The 19162-nt window shown below is 39.5% G+C and overlaps 1 protein-coding gene across 1 annotated transcript in view; it reads left to right on the top strand.

Annotated features, from left to right (window-relative positions):
• The window catches only part of AGBL1 (AGBL carboxypeptidase 1), a 641096-nt gene extending 630944 nt beyond the window's left edge, over positions 1-10152 (top strand). The window contains exon 23 of the mRNA XM_045560454.1: positions 9939-10152. Within this exon, the coding sequence (XP_045416410.1) occupies positions 9939-10152 (214 nt within the window). The remainder of the gene's footprint in view (positions 1-9938) is intronic.
• The last annotated feature ends 9010 nt before the right edge of the window (positions 10153-19162 follow it).

The raw sequence follows: 19162 nt of genomic DNA, 5'->3' as shown, positions 1-19162 counted from the left end.
AGTATGTTTCTCACTTCTCCTAGTTTTCCCCTCATTAACATAAAATACCTCAAAGGAAATATTTTGGTTGATTCCCTCAGAATGTTCACTTACTTTCAAAGGACTCTTCAGCTTTCTTGACATCTAGGAAATGATTTATCAATTCTTAAAATTCTCTCTAAATTTTCTAAATTTTAGTATATATAACATGTATTTTTCATAGTCCATGGTTTGGGGTTAAAGACATTTCCTAATTTCAGTATAATTTAAATAATTCATTATACTTTTATTTTATAATTTTTAGAGAGTGAAAGCAGCATTGACCACTATCTTACAGCAAAAGTTTTTGCTTACATATTCCTCTTTCTATTAACAATGCTGGAATGAACTTCATGGCATATAAAATAAATATCTCTGCCCAACCTTTTCACTTATTAGATATTGTGTATCTGGGTGAAAGATTGTATCTTTAAAAGCTGTTGATACATATTACTAAATTACCCCCCAAAAAGTCTGTGCTACATTTCAGCACTTGCAAAGATATCAGCTAACTTGGACCCTCCTTAATGCAACTTTTTATAATATTTTCACATTTTGTGCCAATTTTATTTTTATTTTTTTTTATATTTTATTTATTTATTTTTTTGTTGAGACAGAGTCTCACTCTGTTGCCTGGGCTAGAGTGAGTGCCGTGGCGTCAGCCTAGCTCACAGCAACCTCAAACTCCTGGGCTTAAGTGACCCTACTGCCTCAGCCTCCCGAGTAGCTGGGACTACAGGCATGCGCCACCATGCCCGGCTAATTTTTTCTATATACATATTTTAGTTGGCCAGATAATTTCTTTCTATTTTTAGTAGAGATGGGATCTCGCTCTTGCTCAGGCTGGTCTCGAACTCCTGACCTCGAGTGATCCACCTGCCTCGGCCTCCCAGAGTGCTAGGATTACAGGCATGAGCCACTGTGCCCGGCCTTTTGTGCCAATTTTATATGTGAATAATGGCATCCTATAATTTTAATTATATTAATACTTATTTTACTTAGTGTAAGACTGATTAATTTTTTCCTTCATTTAATCTTATATTTTTGTCCCCATATTATTAATTTAAAAATTTTTCCTCAAACTCCTGATTATTTTTCACTGGTGAGGATTTGTTTTTCTAGGTTATAAAAATTCTTTAAATATTATGGATAATAACCTTTTGATTGTTTTGTACATTGTAAAAATTTTCTTGGTTTTTTTATATGCCTTTCAAACATGTTGCCCAGGTTTTAGATTTCTGTGTTACTATTAAAAGATTTTTTTTTTTAAGGAATGCAACTTCCTTTGGTGTCAAGTTTAGAAAGAATTCTATCAATAAGCTTTATAAAATATTGTACTTTCTTTTACTATTTCTATAACATATTTTCTTAACATTTTAAAGCCATTTAAAATTAAATTTTCATCATGGTGTGAGATAAGGTTATAACTTGATTTCATGCCAAAATTATTGCACCTATTGTATTTGAACAATAATTCCCTTCTTGTAAGGTAATACCTTGTATAAATAATGGAGTCTTTTTTCACTTCCAACTTCTATTCTGTTGTACTACCTGTGTATTTGTTTAGCTCTATTACAATGTTTTGTTATGGTAGCTTATAAAGTGTCTTAACATGGATAGAGCAAGTACACCCTTATTACTCGTTTTTTGAATAATTTTTTCTTTTTATTTAATTCCATGTTTTTGTTAATGGTTTGGTCTTCTAGTTACATTTCAAACAGTTTCACACATTCTTATGATTAGATAAAATACTCATTTCCAAATAACTTGTAATTTTCTTTGTATGCATTTGTGTCACTTTATCACCCACAGTGAAATTTGGTAATTTTTCAGGTAAGCCTATATATTTTGTATTAATTTTATTACTAAACATTTTATATATCTTGATTTTGTTGTGAATTAATTTTTATTTTCATGTTTACATTAAAGTTTTAACTGGTTAATAATTAGCAAAACTATTAACATTTATATTTATATATAACTGGTCAACTAAATGAGCTTTTATTGTTTCTAAAATGTTCTTTAAATTGATTTTCTTGTGTTTTCCAGATACACAATTATAGAATCAACAAATAATAGTATTATTTTTATCCTCCTATATTTAAATATTCTATTTTCACTTGACAAATTTTATTGGCTTGAGCCTCTAGAAAAATGACAGTATTGGTGCTATTGACAGGAGAATCTTGGCCTTGAATTTAAACTGAATGTTTGTAATGTTCATGATTATCATATTATACATTATAATGACTACTGGTATTTTGATTAAGATTAAATTAAATGTCTAGTTTAATTGTAGAAAATTGACAACTTCACAAGATTACCTTTTCATTTGTGATTGATGCTTTCCTTCATCTTTGCGGGGGCCGGGGGGAGTCTTCTATTCCTGGATAATTATTTTTTTAATTCGGTAATCTTTAATCAAGAATTTGCTCTTTCCAGTTCTCCTTTATTTTGCATTGTATACTTCCCACAATTTACTTCTTTTACTTTAGCCCTTCCTTACAAAGGTTTTCTCAAGTGTTAGGCACTTCAATCAGTGGTTCTCTACCTGGGGGAGTTGTGCTCCCCTGGGGATAATTGGCAATGTCTGGAGACATTTTTGGTTGTCAAAGCTGGGGTGGGGGAGGTGGCTGTGCTATTGCCATCTAGCCAGCAGAGGCCTGTGCTTCTGCTGTGCATCCTGCAGGGCACAGGTCTTGCCCTGCAATAGTGAACTATCTGGCCCAAACCTCAGTAGTGCTGAGGTTGAAAAACTCTGCTGCAGAGGATGCAGAGATTAGAATGTATTTTCTGGCCTTATTTAGCCTATGGTGTGGTGCTATAAAGAAGAATTGTACACAGATATAGACAAAGTGGGCCAACAAATTTCAATGAGAGATATGAATTCTTAGGATGAGGGAGAAATCAGAATGACATAAATGGACTAAGCAATTAAGCAATATTTGAGTTGTACCTTAAATAATACATTGAATTTCTATTGGTAGGAATGGAGAGAGGTTAGAGAGAAAGGTAAGAAGGGCATGCTAGAGAGAAGGCATGATGTTATCTAAAGGCAAAAAAAAAAAGTCTTTCCTGTCACAGTATAAGAGAATTATGTGCCATAACATAAAATGAATAATATTTTGATGTTAACTCTTATATCATAGAATTTTAGTGGTGTGAAGGGCCATAGAGAAAAACCGATATAACTCCTATGTTTGCTCAAAAAAGAATGGAAGGACTGAATTAGTGTTGGAATATCTACTCTTTCCTAAACAGTTACAAACTTTGTAAGTCACTTTAATTAATATACAGTTTTACTTAACTTTTAAAGTGCTCCTTTATGATTAATATTATTATTTTCATCATTACTTTACATATTAAGAAACTGAATGGGAAACTGATATATATAAGCCTTTGAATAGTTAAGCACCTTTCTCAATGTTGTGTGCTATTTAGTGACAGAGTTAATATTTGGGACTCATATAATAAATATTTTTTATCATTCCATGTTGAGCCACCAAGAGATGATTTTTGTTACTATCATTAGTTGTTTGAATGAAAACTACTAGGAATAGGTAAAAAAGTAATATTAAGGGCGATAATTTCTACCAAGATTTGAATCTTTTCAACTCAGTCAACTCTGACTAAACCAAATAATTCCTACCATTCTGAAACAATGTAAGAGAAACAATGTAGAAATTTGTTGAATTCTAACCACTCTAAAATTACAAAGATCATTTTAATTAAAGACTTATAGACAGTATTAAATATTTTAGTCTATTTGGAATATTTTCTTTAGTTTTTCTTTTGATTTCATTTCTGTGCTGGCTGAAAGGGAGCTAGAAATTTTTCAAATGCACCAATTATTGAATTATTTCTTTTGTGTGTGTGTCTAGCAAAATATATCTTACATTTGCTCACCTATCCAGTTATCCAGATCAGAGATCCAGTTCTGGTTATAAGAAACAAAACAAAACAGAAAAAGACATGGATGGAAAATTTCTTCAGTTCCCTTTATTTACTTAACTTAATTTTTAGACATTGACAAAGTAGTGGAAATTCCAGAATGAGTCTGACATGCAAAATCCAAATTAAATAACTTGGTTTCTTTATTATTGTCCTCTTCCCTGACGTCAAGGAAAAAGCATTTTTCTTTTAGTAAAAGTGAGAGGGAATTCATTCATTCATTCTTTAGTTCATTTGTTTGAAAATGTCTTTTAAGCACCTACTCTGTGCCAGGCACTGAGAGAATACATGAACATCTGGCATGGATGTTCGTTTCTACTAATGTTCTAATTGGAACAGCGTGTTTGGGAGCACGCAGATGGAATAGCTGACTTTGAATATGGAAACAGAGAGAGGGGCCAGGTTAGCCTCCACCCCATTGTAGGAGTTAGTAAGATAAACAGATGAGAAACATTCCACAGCATGCACCAGCCACAGAAAGTACACGACCCTTTGAGACTGGCATTTTTTCACTCAGCCTAATGCCTATGAGATCCATCCAAGTTAACCTTTGCCAAAACCTCACAGTTTATACAAAATCAACTCAAAATGGATTATAAGTTTAAATGTAAAACATAAAACTGTGAAACTTTTAGAAAGTAAGACTTAGGATAAAGTCTTTGAGATCTAGGGCTAGACAATCCAAGTTGTTGCATGTATCAATAATGCATTGATTTTTATGACTGAATAATATTCCATGGTATGCATAGACCACAGTTTTTTTTAACCTATTTTAGGACATTTTGATTGTTTCCAGTTTGGGGCTATTACAAGTAAAGCTGCTATAAGCAATTAGGTACAAATTTTAGTGTGGACTTAATTTTTTATTTCTCTGGGTATAATGCCGAAGAGTGCAATTGCTAGATCATATGGAAAATATGGTTCTAGTTTTTCGAGAAACTAACAAACTATTTTTCAGAAAGGCTGTACATTCCCTCCAGGAATGTATTAGAGGTCTGGTTCATCTGCATCCTGTCCAACAGTTGGAATAATGACTTTTTAATTTTATCTCTTTTAATAGGTGTGCAGTAATAGCTCATCATATTCCTAATTTGCATTTCCCTAATGACTATGTTGAACATCATAAATATTTATATAATATAGTGAAAAACACATCATACAATTTCATAAATTTTGCTTCACTGTCAAACACAGTTTTTATAACTTAAGAGGAAAAGGAAAATCTCTGTATTTGCCTGTATTTTTACTTTTCTTGCTTTTTCTGCCTTTCTCGTGTTATAAAATTCCTTCTTTTATTATTTCATTCTGGTTTAGAGGGACTTTTTAAGCCATTCTTTTAGGGTATGTCTGCTGGCAAAATATTCTCAAAACTTTACTTCCTATAAGAATGTTTTAATTTTCCCTTCAATCCTGGATGATATCTTTGTTGATTTTAGAATACTAAATTGACAGTTCTTTTCTTTCTTTTTTTAAGTTTATGTTTAAATTGCAGAATATTATGGGGTACAAACATTTTGGTTACGTAGAGTGCCTTTGCAGTTCTTTTCTTTCAACACTTGAAATGTAGTATGCCATTTTCTTCTGGCCTCTATGATTTCTGACAAGAACTCTGCTGCCATTCACATTAGTTTTCCCTATACTATTGTTCCCTTAAAGTTTCTCTTTCATTGCTTTCAAGATTTTAAATTTGCCTTTAGTTTTTAGACGAGTAGCTATGATCTGTCTTTGCATGAATTTCTTTATAATTATCTGTTTGGGGATTTGCTAATCTTCTTGTATTTGTAGGTGTATGTCTTTTGCAAAGTTTAGGAAATTTTCTGCCCTTATTTCTTTGAGTATCTTTTCAGCCTCCCCTCTTTTAGGACTCTGGTGAAGTGACAATTAGATCTTTTGTTATAATACCACAGGGTCTTGATATTTTCTTCATTTTTTAAAAATCTGTTTTTATGCTGTTGTTCAGACTGAGTGATTTCTATTGTTCTACTTTCAAGGTCACTAATTCTTCTCTCTGTCCCCTCCTCTCTGCTGTTGATCCCATCCATTGAGTTGTTCATTTAGCTTTTTATATTTTTCCATTTTAAAATTTTCACTTGTTTCTTCTTTATATCTTCCATTTCTTTGCTGAGTCTATTTCTTTACTGAGTTTTATATTTCTGTTATTATATTTCTCATTTCCACAATTTCCACTTAATTCTTTATTTCCCCTGCACATTTCTTTTTGGCTGAGATTTTCTATTTCTTTGTTGAGACATTCCATTTTTTATCATTTATTTCATATGTATCCATAACTACTCCTTGGAGTACTTGCATGATGTCTGCTTTAAGAGTGTTGTCAGCGGGCCGGGTGCGGTGGCTCACGCCTGTAATCCTAGCACTCTGGGAGGCCGAGGCGGGTGGATCGCCCAAGGTCAGGAGTTCGAGACCAGCCAGAGCAAGAGCGAGACCCCGTCTCTACTAAAAATAGAAAGAAGTTATATGGACTTCTAAAAATATATATAGAAAAAAATTAGCCGGGCATGGTGGCACATGCCTGTAGTCCCAGCTACTCGGGAGGCTGACGCAGAAGGATCACTTGAGCCCAGGAGTTTGAGGTTGCTGTGAGCTAGGCTGATGCCACGGCATTCTAGCCAGGGTGACAGAGTAGTGAGACTCTGTCTCAAAAAAAAAAAAAAAAAAAAAGAGTGTTGTCAGATAATTCTAACATCTGTATCATCTCAGTGTTGGCATATGATAATTTTCCTGGTTAGTATGATGAGTGATCATCTATTGAAACCTGGACATTTTGGGAACTATGCAAGGAGGCTTGTGCATCTCATTTAAATCTTCTGTTTGAGCTGCTCTGACACCACTCAGACAGGATGAGAAGGGAGCTTGTTACTATCAGGTAGGGATGAAAGTGTAGGTTATGCACCAGACCTCCACTGGCACCCAGTGTGGCGAGGGGCTCCTTGTCACTACCAGGCTGTGGTGGGAGTTTCAGCTCTTCACTAGACCTTCGCTGGTATCACTCTGGCCAGAAGGGGCAGGAGTTCCACCTTACTGCTCTCCACTGCCACTGGTAGGGGAGGGTCCTGTCCTGACAGCTGTGTGTGGAGGCCCAGGCTTCCTATATGACCTCCACTGGTGTTGAGGGGGATGGGACCTTATTACCCAGTGAGCTGAATGTCTGGGCTCCCAACCCTGCCTTCTCTCCCTACTCCCCTTCCTCAGCATGGGGGAGGGGAGGATGGAGGCGCTTCTTTACAGTCTGGTGAGAGATGTCTAGGCTCCCCCTTCTGTTGGTGGGGATGGGGGTGGGACTGCTGGGTTTTCTGTGGTATCTGGCTGGAGTACTGTAGTAGAGCAAACTTTTCTTTCTTGCTAGGTTGCCCTGTTCCTCATCATGTGACTAGGGACAACAAGCACTTATTGGGGCTTTTTTTTTTTTTTTAATGTCTGCACCTGTTGGCATTTCCAGGTCTCCATGTCTAGGGTATATGAGAAAACCCAGGAAGTTCATCACCATATTGACCTGCAAGTCCTGAGGCCCTGATATGGTCTGCCTTTTTCTTTCTGCATTTCATCCACATTTCAACATCTACTTACATTTGTTTTATATATAACATTGAGGAACTTAGGAGGAGGAAAAGGGAGAAATACGTCTCCATTTTTTCAGAAGTGGAAGTCCTTGAATATGCATTTTAATTCCCTGACTTATCAGAATACTTATGCTGCATTTGGGCAAATAAGTGATAGACATAAATAAATGATTTGGGAACTTCTTAATTTATGTATGTATAGTTATAATATATTATATCTCATATAATAGACTATAATATATACTACATATCATAATAGATATTTTAGTACATATTTATCTTATATATTATAAATATATATTACATATTATTTTATTATACATCATATTATTTAGAAAAGGGAATTTCAATAAGAAATGGAGTTATTGAAATAGTCATTTGGTGGAAATTAAGATGAGCATATTTGGTTGTACGTTGAGGGGTTGGATGATCATTTTAGGTATAGGGAATTGTGAAGGCTTAGGTAAACATTGTTTGGTATGTTTGAATGACCACAACAAGAACAACTTGACAACTTGATTGTAGCAGGAGAGGTTCAAGTTCGTGAGGGAAACCAACTACATGTGGAGGACAGGCAGGACCTTATTGGAACATGACTGAACTTGTTATGTACTCATGGACTCCTACCTAATGGACCCTGCAGGAAAGTCCTGTCTATCAATACTCACGTTGCATTACTAGCCAAGGGAGAATCATTGCAATTTCCTGAATTTCGAAGTGGTGTAATAAAAATTGTGTTTTAAAGAAGTTAATATTTTAATAGCAGTGCCAATTTGGATGGTTTTGCAGTATTTACTGCAGTAACCTAGGTGTGAAGCAACACACCTAAGTGCATGCTCTCTTTCCACACCATGTTTCACCATCTTCTTTCATATCCACAGTAGATCAATGGAATTAAAATTTGTTGATGGCTTTTATTTCACACGGCTGTTGGTTTTTTCTCATTTAGTATTCACAACTCTTGATGTATTAATATTGATCCATTCTATGAAATTAAGGGTTTTTTTCCAAAGTCCCATAGCCAAGATTTAAACTCAGGCTCTTGACATCATACTGTGTTGTCACCTCAGTACCTAGCATGGTGGCAAGTGAGTCTCAGGCTCTTGGGCTTCTTGCTGACTTGAGCTCATGTTACAGCTGGGGCAGTTCTCACCTTCCATTACCAACTACTGTATTACTCACAATTCTGCCTATAAAATATGATAACAATTTAATGCCGTGGTGCTGTGGAAACAGGGTTCATATTTCTTCCCCTTCCTCTCCGTTCGGGCAATGTCCCAATACACCTTCAGTTTAGGGTACTGCGGGCCTGGAGAGTGCAGAAGCAGTTCACATCAGTCAGGAGACAATTAAGACCCTGGCCTTTGATTCATTTCCCCAGCTAACATGTAACCATGCCGCTGATTACCCATTTCCATTGTTTATGGCGAGGCAGGTGGATGAACAACTCTGCCTGATTTATGAAGTGCTTGCTTTCTATAAATCACCGAGTAGAAACCCAGCACGCTGCTAATCCTAATTGGTTAAGCCCTAAGTAGAGAGTGATTAGAAAGTCTTCAGGAAAGAAGATACTTCATGCAAATGAGGGAGCTATACAGCTCCTTGGGAGGAAGTGCCCCCTGCTCACAATATGGAGTAAAGTTTTTTTTTTTTCTTCATTCCTGCTGTCTCCTTCTTTCTTTTGCTGGTCAACCCCCATTGATCTTCCATTTGTTCATTATGTGGAGGGAGGGAGGGGGTCAGCGGGGAAGCATAAATGTAGTAGAAACAGAATGTTGTTCCCTCATTTACTCCATCATTTATTAATTTCAACCTGGATTAGTTTTCCAATAAACCATAAACCACTTAGCATGATGAAGGAGAGCTATGCAACGTGAGTCACAGGGCTATTTGTTAGGGTGGGAAATATTAGGGCTTTGAGTCACCAGATTCAATTGCATTCTTTCCTGGGAGTAGATGCCATGGCGTTCTCAGACACACGGTGATGCCTTCTCTGATTGTTCATTTAAAGCCTACACTACTCTGAAAAATCCTAAATATGTGAGGCTGTGCACATCTTTTGACTGAAAATTTGCCTTAGAAATGCAGGCTTAGCTGGAAAGGAAGAAGTCAGCCTGTGGAGTTTGTATGAACTTCTCCCCAATCCCAAGATAGTGGTTGAGGACACAAGGTAGTGTGTGTACAACACATTTAAAGGAGTGACTCAAGATTAATACTTCCTCTCTTCTGTTCCAACCAATTATATGTGTTCCTTTTTTCTAGCTAACTTCTCTTTTCATGTCCCCCTCCTGTTTCTCCGTCTCTCTCTTTCTACTTCACTTCCACTCTGTACTTTTCCCCTCCCTCCCTTCCTTTTGTTCCTTCTCCATGTTCTCTGGGAACCCGTGGCAGATGCAGCAGGAGCAGCAGCAGCAGCAGCAGCACTTCAGAACCTGATGACGAGCCCCCCTGCATGGAGGAGATTGAATACAGTGCAGAGAGCAGCTCAGACCAGGAGGGAAGCCTCTCTGAGCTGGACCGGCAGATCCAGGAGTGTGCCTCCAATAAGGATGAGGGAGAGGAAGAAGAAGAGGGACCCGGGCAGGGAAGAGAAGCCATCCCGTAGCCCCAAGGCTACAGGGAGATCTGTGTCTCCAACCATTGGACTAGCAACTGTGATGCTGCATCTTCACCATCAGACACACACAATGTAGACATCAGTGCAAAGATCTAGCCTGTGTGAGCCCAGCAACCCCATTTCCAGATTTTATTCTACTTTCACTATGCCTAGAGGCTGGCTACTTCATAATTATAATATTTTATATACATAGTTAGGTGGCCCTCGGGGCCTAGCCAAGCTGCCATTGTGCTTGAATGGGACTCAGTGGGTAGTCTCGGAATGACCATGGATCCTGTCAAGACTGATCTGGGCTCTTCTCTATCCCAGTGCTTGGAACTGGAGCAGACTAGAAGTAGAAAGAGATGGGCTTTCTCTTTGGTTTCTCAGCCAGGATTCTAAGTGCTTGTTTAAGTTGTTCCATATGTGAGTTTTGTCTCCCCACTGTAGCATTTGAGCTCCCTGGAGCAAACCATGAGCCCCACTGAAACTCTGGGGATCCTGGCAGGGTATTCAGGTGCTGACCACTGGAATGTGAAAGACTGTGCAATCGCATACTTGGAAGTGTCATCTTTGATATTCTTTAACAGCATATATTTTACATATCTGTTACAGGCCAGAAGCCGTACTAGACTCTAAGGAATAATACCTGGTCACTGGTCTTTACAAATTTTAAGATCCTATGTATTCATTTCAGAATCAGACAGAAGTGGTTCATATCCTAGGTATGCCAGTCGCTTGTTATAAGAACTTAAGCAAGTAGTGAATCTCCCTAAACTTCAGTTTTCTTATGTACACAGTGAGGATATCTATATCATAAAGTTGTTGTAAGGATGAAATGAGATAATATATAAAAGTATATAGCTGGGCATTTGGTAGACAGCAATGTTGGCTTATGTATCTCCATAATACAAACAGATTATTCCGTATAAGTATCCCCATAATTTAAAAAAAAGAAATTCTCTAGAGTCACATGGTTGGGAAATACTCTGTCTTTCTGAAAGGGATCTGGGAAGGAGGTCATGTAGGAGCAGAGCCTAGGAGGTTGGAATGACTTACAAGTGAAAATGGAGCAAGACCTTTAGCATGCAAAGGGAAGCAGCTTAGATATTTGAATGATGAAGCGTACAGGGCCTGTGCAGAAAGGAGGAGCAGGGACAAAGAAGGCAGATGTAGATGGGAGATGAGATGGAGAGGTTCTGCTAGGTCAAATTTAGATTTGTTCAATTGTGATATGTATTTAGTTAGAATTAGGCTTAGCTACAAGAGATGGAAAACTGATAAGAGTGGTAGCTTTTATAAGGTATAAGTCTGTTTCATTTTCACGTGCAGTCCCAGATAGAGGAAGACCAGCACTGGGAACATGGCTGTGTGGTGCTGGAGCCCCAGCTTCTGCAGTTTTCTGGCTCTGCTGTGTGTTGCTTCTACTCTTGGTATAGGATGGCTGCTGAAGCATCAGCCTTTGCATCTGCATCCCAGATAGCAGCAAGAGGGACACACAAAAGAAAAACATGTTCCCTATTTTTCAAAAAAGCTATACAGAACATTTCAACAATCCAAAATAATGGTTCTGTGACCACAGGTAGCTGCAAGGAAGATTAGAAGATATAGTCTTTATTTGAGGTAGGCCCAGATAAAAATTTGAAGTTTTAACATTAAAGGAATAAGGAATAATACATATTAGGGGAGGGGTCACATATCTGCTAAAGAGACTTTTCTTGATATACTAACCACCACCTCGAGAATTTTGGAAATACTAGAGTAATTTCAGAGAAAACTCACAGCACATTCCTCTTGACCAGCAGAAAGCCACAGAGCAAAAATTTGCCATAGGCATAGGAGAAAGGCATGCGTGTTGTGATTTGGAGACTTAGCATTATTGATAGTCTCTTTTTTTTTCCAAATTCCCTTCCAGTAGTTCAGAAATTGCATATCCATTCGGATTTCTGTAACATATTCAAGAAGTTTGAAGGAAATGACAAAGACACTGAATCTGAATCTCAAATTCACAACATCCCTTAGCTTCTCCCATATTCAATCTTTCTTATATAGGGGATAGCATAATGCTTCTGATTTTTCTTTGCTCTGAGGAGTCAAGAAAATAATATTGTTGAAATTTAAATGCTGGGAGGGATGGGAATGATGCCAATTCAATATCACCAATTAGTACTTTGGCCTAAATTATTAATAGTTTATGGGTTTAGCTTCACATTATCTAGCATGTTTCTGAAAGAATGTGACCAGAACAGGTAAGTTTCTATGTCACATGTTCAGGAGAAGCCAGCAACATGGAATATTGATCCCTCTGTGTAACAAATATACATTTAGCAGCTAGTATAGGTCATACACTTTACTAAGCTCTATAGATGCAGAGAAGAAAGACCCACTCTGTGCCCTCAAGTTACTCAAAGTAACTTGACAAAGATAAGCAATAGACATTTTAATTTGTTAAATATTATAAATGGCACATGCCATTATGGAGCTATGCAGAGGATAATACAAAACACCTAATCTAGTGGGGGTGACAGTTTTGGTAAAAGTCTACCAAAAGAAGATGATAATTTAGGTGACTCTTGAAGGATGTGCAGGAATTTTTATATAAAAGGGGGAGGAAAGACATGCTTAAAAGTGTCAACAGCTTGTGCAAAGGCCCTGTGACAGTATTAGAGCTTAGAATAAAATGTTCAGTGTGGTTGATTTAAAAAATGTGTTTATATGTGGAGGGAAAAAAGATTGACAAGAAATGAAGTTGAAAAGATGGGCAACAATCAGATTAAGCAACATTTGACATGTCTTGCTGTAGGGTTGAACTTTATTCTGAAAGAATTTTCTGCAGAGGCATGCCCATGTCTGATAGCAGCATGTCTGTATCAGCACTACTACCCACTTGTTTATGGCTGATGGGGTGGTGCTTCTGCCATGCTCATTGTTCAGTCGTTTGAGGAGTATCCCTTCATGTGACATATTTAAAGAGCAGAAGGTTTGCAGTGAGGTGAGAAATAATGAGTGCAGTTTGGGGCTGTGTTGAATGTTGAGGGCCTGTGGGATAGCTAGTGAGAGAAGACTCCTAGAAACTAGAGATATATCAGGAAACAGAAGTAGAAGAAGGAGAGGTGTACTTAACACCTAGTGGTGTTGGAGACCCAGGTGAAAGTCCTGAGCAACTGAGCCCAGGTGCCAGTCAGCTGAGAAGGAGTTGGATTTGAGGAAACAGGGGAGTAGAAGACAGAACAGACTTGCCTCCCTTCCTGCTAGGACTGGGGCTATTCTGTGTCACACCTCACCAATCTTCAGTCTGGGGTTGGAGAGGATTTGCATGCAGGTTAACTCCAGATCGTCATAAGAACTGTCCTGCCGGCCCAGCCAGAACTTGCTGACCAAACTACTGCAGTGCATTGTTCTGAAAAACGTGTTCTACCAAGCTTAGATACAGATGAGATTACCCAAGAATTCCAAGGAGTTGTATGTAGGCCATCGTGGTAAGCAGTTGTGGTTCAAAGTGTGCAGAGGAGATAAGAGTCCAGACAGGTGATGCTGGGGTCAGGCCATATGTGTGCTGTTCTGCTCCAGCTGTTGTCTAGTTCTCTGCCTGACAGGGCTAGGACTGGGGCTGAGGGTCACGGGTGGCCTGCAGGTCCCTGGGCCAGCCTGGTGCACCTTCTCTAATGGACAAAGGTAAGGAGCTTTCTGTTTCCGCCTTTAAGATAGCCTCATTGCTGGTAGAGAAGCACGACTTGTCACCGATGAACCCCTAAGGGTAGAAACCGCTCATGACATTTCCCTGTGGCAAGAGGCTCTGTGGCTCCACGTTTTCTACAGAAGAAAGCCTAAATTTCTCAACCAGATCTGTTCAGTCTGGCCCCAATGTCCTCTACAGACTCAGGATCTGCCACTCTCCAGCCTCTTCAATTCACCACGGGATGTCCCCTCATCTTATCACATCTGTGCATGTGTGTGTGTCCACACACACATGCACACACACACACACATACACCACTTCTTGAGCCACACAGCTCCATAAGTGTACTCTTTGATTTTTCTAACCTTTTCACATTTTTCCTCTGTCTCTTATAAGGATCTCCCAATAACTCATTTGGGGATATCAAGACCTAGTTCAAATATCACCTTTCTTCTGTAAAACTTGCCCTAATCACCCAAAGCTAAGTTATATAATCTCTCTTATATGATCCAATTGCACTGTTTACACATCTCTCTTGTAGAATGCTTACTGTTTTGAACTTGATATATATGCTTTTTATATCCCCCTTCACTCACCATTGAATAGTAAGCTCTAGAATGCACAGACCTGCTCTTATCTTGGCATCTCTCCCTGCACCTAGCATACTTCTTGACACACTGAAGGTATTCAGAAATGAGTCTTCCCTCAGCTTCAAACCTAGACATCCACTGTTGCTATAAAGTCCCATATATTTTCCTTAAATCCTTCCATTTCCATCTCAAATAAGAGTTTGTATAATAGAAAGGGGACTGGTCTCACTAAAAGGGCATTTAGCATAAGTACAGCCTGGCCTCTGAAGCCGGTGGTTGCCATGGAAGACTGTTCCCAGTGCGAGGCGAGCTTAACAAGGAACAAGGTGGCCTTGTCCTGGCCTGTGTTGTGCCAATGTTTAGATAGAGTAGGGAGAATGGAGAACAACAGCTCTGAGGGTCCCCAGTGGCCACAACATTCATCCAGGTGTGCTGGCTCACATGCTTAGTTTGGTGAGAATTGGACATGCAGCTCCATGTGTATTGTGCCAACTTGGCTGCGTGGGCACTTCTTATAATGCCGTCAGTGAGAATTGGCATCCAAGAATTCCATCCATTGGCTCAAGTTTCTTCTGGGCCTTCAGAAAAAGGATTCAGAGCCACAAAGAACATTTGACAATAACCTGTTCCCTGAGTTAAAAGCTCTTATTGAAGGCTGCCAACACAAGGAAGGTCACATTACACTCCTAAGGGGAAGAGACGTTCTCATGCACAGCTTCCATTTATCAGCCTAGAAAACTGAGCTGTAGAGTCAATTTCATATTCTAAGGGGAGACTCTGCCCTCTGCCAAGAGAAGGGGCTTCCATGAAATGCCTGACATGAGTCATCCTTGTTAGGGACTGAGAACAGTGACCTACACAGTGGATCTGAGCATTTGGATCTACATTAGAATGATGGATTTGGTTTTACCCTGGTTGTGCAGCTCACCCCAGCTCCCCAAAGGCTCCAGTCTTGGAAAGACACACATAGTAGCCTGGTACTCACCGGGAGAGCTTTTTTGGCCAAAAATAATTCATCAGGTCCTGAGCCTGCTGCTGCCTTTCCAACAGATGTCGTCTTTTGTTTGTGTTGCAGTTTGGCTTCATGCAATAGATTCTTGATAAAAAGTGTTCTTTAGAAAAATGAGAGTGGTAAAAGGGAATTTTGAGATAAAAATGGATTATATTACAGCCTTTCAGTTCCTAATAATAAAAAGGATACAATTGTATATACTTAAAATCATTTATTACACACATTCCAACACAATGGAGCTGAAATTGAACTTGAGTTCCCCACTTACACACACAGACACACACAGAGACACACACACAGACACACACACACACAAAGAAGGCCTAAGGCTTCAAGCAAGAGAGCAAAGAGTGAGGGGGAGGTTTATCGTCAGATACATACTCATAAAGGTGAAGGATGGCCAGGTGATGATTTTAGGCCATACATCATATAGAAATCGAGATAGAGGCCTTTTTTTGGGTAGAAGGTGAGGCACATTTCTCATCAGCATGTCACATATACTGGCCTTCAAGTCTGTGTATATTTTGGGCCTGTTCAGGTCACAAAGGGAAATTGGTTCACTCCCCTTGGAAAAAAACATAAACTATGAGACAATGACCCGATTAACCACATTTGGGTCTTATGACAAGTAGCCAAACAGGGGAGAGCACTGAACTGTTAAAATGACTGAGGGAAACTCATTATTCTCTGTCAGGGAATTCCAATGATCTTTTAGAGTCTCCAGAGCCTTATGGGGTTAAAATGATTTCTCGGTAGCAGATGAATATTATGACCAGCCCCTGACAAAATAATAAAAATTAAGCACAATTCTTTGGAGCAATTCATTTGAGGTGTTTGGGTGTGGCTTTCATCTTGGGGGCAGGACAAGACATGGCACTGAGGTCAGCTCTGCATTGCCCTTAGGACAGAGTGAGGAAGCACAGAGGCCAACAGTCCTGCCAGTCAAGCAGTCAGGGTACAGAGGTTCAATGGATGGATGTTCTTGGATAGAAAAATAGCAACCAGGCCAAATCCACATGTCAGTCTGAAGAAGTTATTTTAGTAGGTATTAGGGGGAGGAAAAATCTGCCTGTGTTTCTACTTTGCTCAGCCAATTACACAGTCACTCATTTATCTCTCACTACAACCTCTGTGGAAGAAATGGGCTTTATCATCGCCATTTTCAACATGAAGCTCAGCCGTATTTAAAGGGACCCTTTTAGTAAATGATGGACCTGGAATCTGTTCCCAGGGAAATCTGACTTCCCAACCCATGCTCCCTCCACTTCCCCAGAGTAGGAGAGCATGAATACAGCCATAACAGTGGACAGTGACAGCTGACTTGTGCTGAATGGAAACACCTAACTACCTACAATCATCTAAGACCATTGCATGTGTCATCATGTTTAAGCCTCACAACCCAACCCTATGAGGTGAGCCTTGTGACGCTCATTTCATAGGTGAGGGCACTGGGCATGAAGAAGGAAAGGACTTGCCTAAGATTACACAGGTAGTAAGTACCAGATCATGATTTTAGCACAGGCAGTCTGACTCTTAAACCCGAACTGTGTCTTTCTTCAAAGACCCCTCAGGGCCTTTCAGAGGTCGTGGAGCAACTGCCTATCTCCAGGAAAGTGTGTTGTTGTTGTTTTCAATCCTTGACTCAAGTATAAATAACTCATACTGGACATCTCTGCATAACATCCTGCTTCACCTAAAGCTTTACCACAGGTTCGATGTCAGACTGTTTGTTATCTCATGCCACCAAAATCTCTACCTCCAAGTTCCTAAACTTGATCATGTCAATGAGAATCTGTGTTGCCTTGTGTCTTTGTGTGCTGAATGCGCAGTCCATTACCTGGCCGAGGCAGGCACTCAAATCTTCACTAAATGCACGAATCTGCCAGTGTTGTCCAGTCTGACCCTGAGCTCTGGTGTGAGGCTGTTCACTGCTCTTTCTTCTTGGGCCATTTCTCACCTGGATTTCAGCAACGATTTTCTCACTACTCTTTTCTTTGGTTTTGCCTCCTCTCCAGCCCTTTCTTTCCTGGGCAGCCTGAGGGTATTTGGAGTGAAAACCCGCTTTCTATTTCTGCTGCTTTTAACTTGTCTGTGACCTCCTATGGTCCTAATGATAGAACACAAACAGAAGCTAGTACTTGAGCCCTTCCTGATCCAGCAACTGTGTAACTTTCTGGTCTCATCTCTTAATATCAGCCCCTTTTGAAATCATAAAAAAAATTACTCTCAGTTTCCAGAAATCACCTTACTCTTCTGTTCCCTCTGCTTCCACAGATGTGTCTAATTCTAGTCACCATTAGCTTAGATGTGTTCTCCTCCAGGAAGTCTTCTGTGGTCTGATGCGGAGTTTCCATAGTATCTTGTAGAAAACCCCGTCTCGTAGCTTGTGTTGCATGGCGTTGCCTGTGGACTTTTCAGTCCCCCTAGACTGTAATTTCTTGGAGAACAAAGACAATTTTGTTCATTGCTACTTCCTGAGGGCCTAGCATTGTGCCCAAGATGCCATGGAACTTCCTTGACTATGCGTTGAATGATTGAGATTTACTTTCCATTCCAAAGGTCTCCTGAGAATGACCTCCTACCCGTTGCCTCAGTAACCTATTAAACATGGATAGCAGAGCTGCAGGAAAGTAGGACACACATGTGTTCAGCCAACTCAGAGCAAGGAAACATCCAGGAAAAATCTCCCACAGCCCCTCGTTTGTGCTGCCTCCTGGTCTGTAATTTTCCAGAAGTATCTTCCATTTTTTCCCCCAAATGGCCTGTAGAGGTCAGAAAAGGGCCTTGGTTCCCAATGGCTGACTGTCCTCTGCTTCCATTAGCATTCACCCTGGGTGTCCATAATTAAGCAAGGCTAGGCTCTACACATAGGAACGGAAATGCATTGACTTTAATAAAACAGAGTGTAAAACAACTTTAGATTGACTCCAGCCTTGTTTATTCTTGCACACTTGTAATTCTGGTTTGGTATATTCCCAGTCAAAGAGACCATTGTCCTGGGAACTGAAGCGTGTCCCTTGCTTCATTGCTACTGCCGCCAGTCCGAGGAGGCAAGCTGGTCCAGCTTGCTGCTGGATCACAGGGAAAAAAAAAATTTATTTTGTAAAGAAAAACAATAGCAAATAGAAGAAACTGTGGGCACAATGAGAGGAGCTCCTACTGATCTTTTAGCTTTTTAAATTTTTTTAAAGGAATGTCAGTGTATTCAGAGTCCAGAAAAAAATATGAAACATAAAAATGGAGTAGGCATTCTGGTAGACACTCATCTTGAAATTTAGGAAATGGCGATTTTGTTCCATAAATTATTCCCTAGTGTACAGGAAAAAGCATTACACCAGAAACTGAGAGTCCAAGGTTTAGAGTCTGGCTCTGTCACTTTAATGTGTGACTTTGGGGATGACCTTTAATTTCTCTGGGTCTCAGTTTCTCCATTGAAGAGTGAGGGGCTGGACCAGATGAAATCTAAGGTCACTTCTATGTCTAATATTCATTAACATTAACGCTGTGCTGGCCAGCCTGCGGAAAAGCCACCAGGCCCTGGGCTGGCCAGGCAGTGAAGAGGCAGCGTGAGGTGCTCACACTAGCGCTCTGTCTCTGGAGGGCCCGAGGCCAGGCCAGCACAATGATCTTTTCAGAGCAGAGAGCCATGCGTTGATGCCCTGCCAATGCTCAGCAGAATAAAAGCTTCCGAAATCAGGGCTAAAAATAAATAATAAAACAAAGTGACAACATAAACAG

The sequence above is a fragment of the Lemur catta genome, chromosome 9 (assembly GCF_020740605.2).
Source record: "Lemur catta isolate mLemCat1 chromosome 9, mLemCat1.pri, whole genome shotgun sequence".
Classification (NCBI taxonomy): Eukaryota; Metazoa; Chordata; class Mammalia; order Primates; family Lemuridae; genus Lemur; species Lemur catta.
This window is presented reverse-complemented; position numbering and strand designations above follow the sequence as displayed.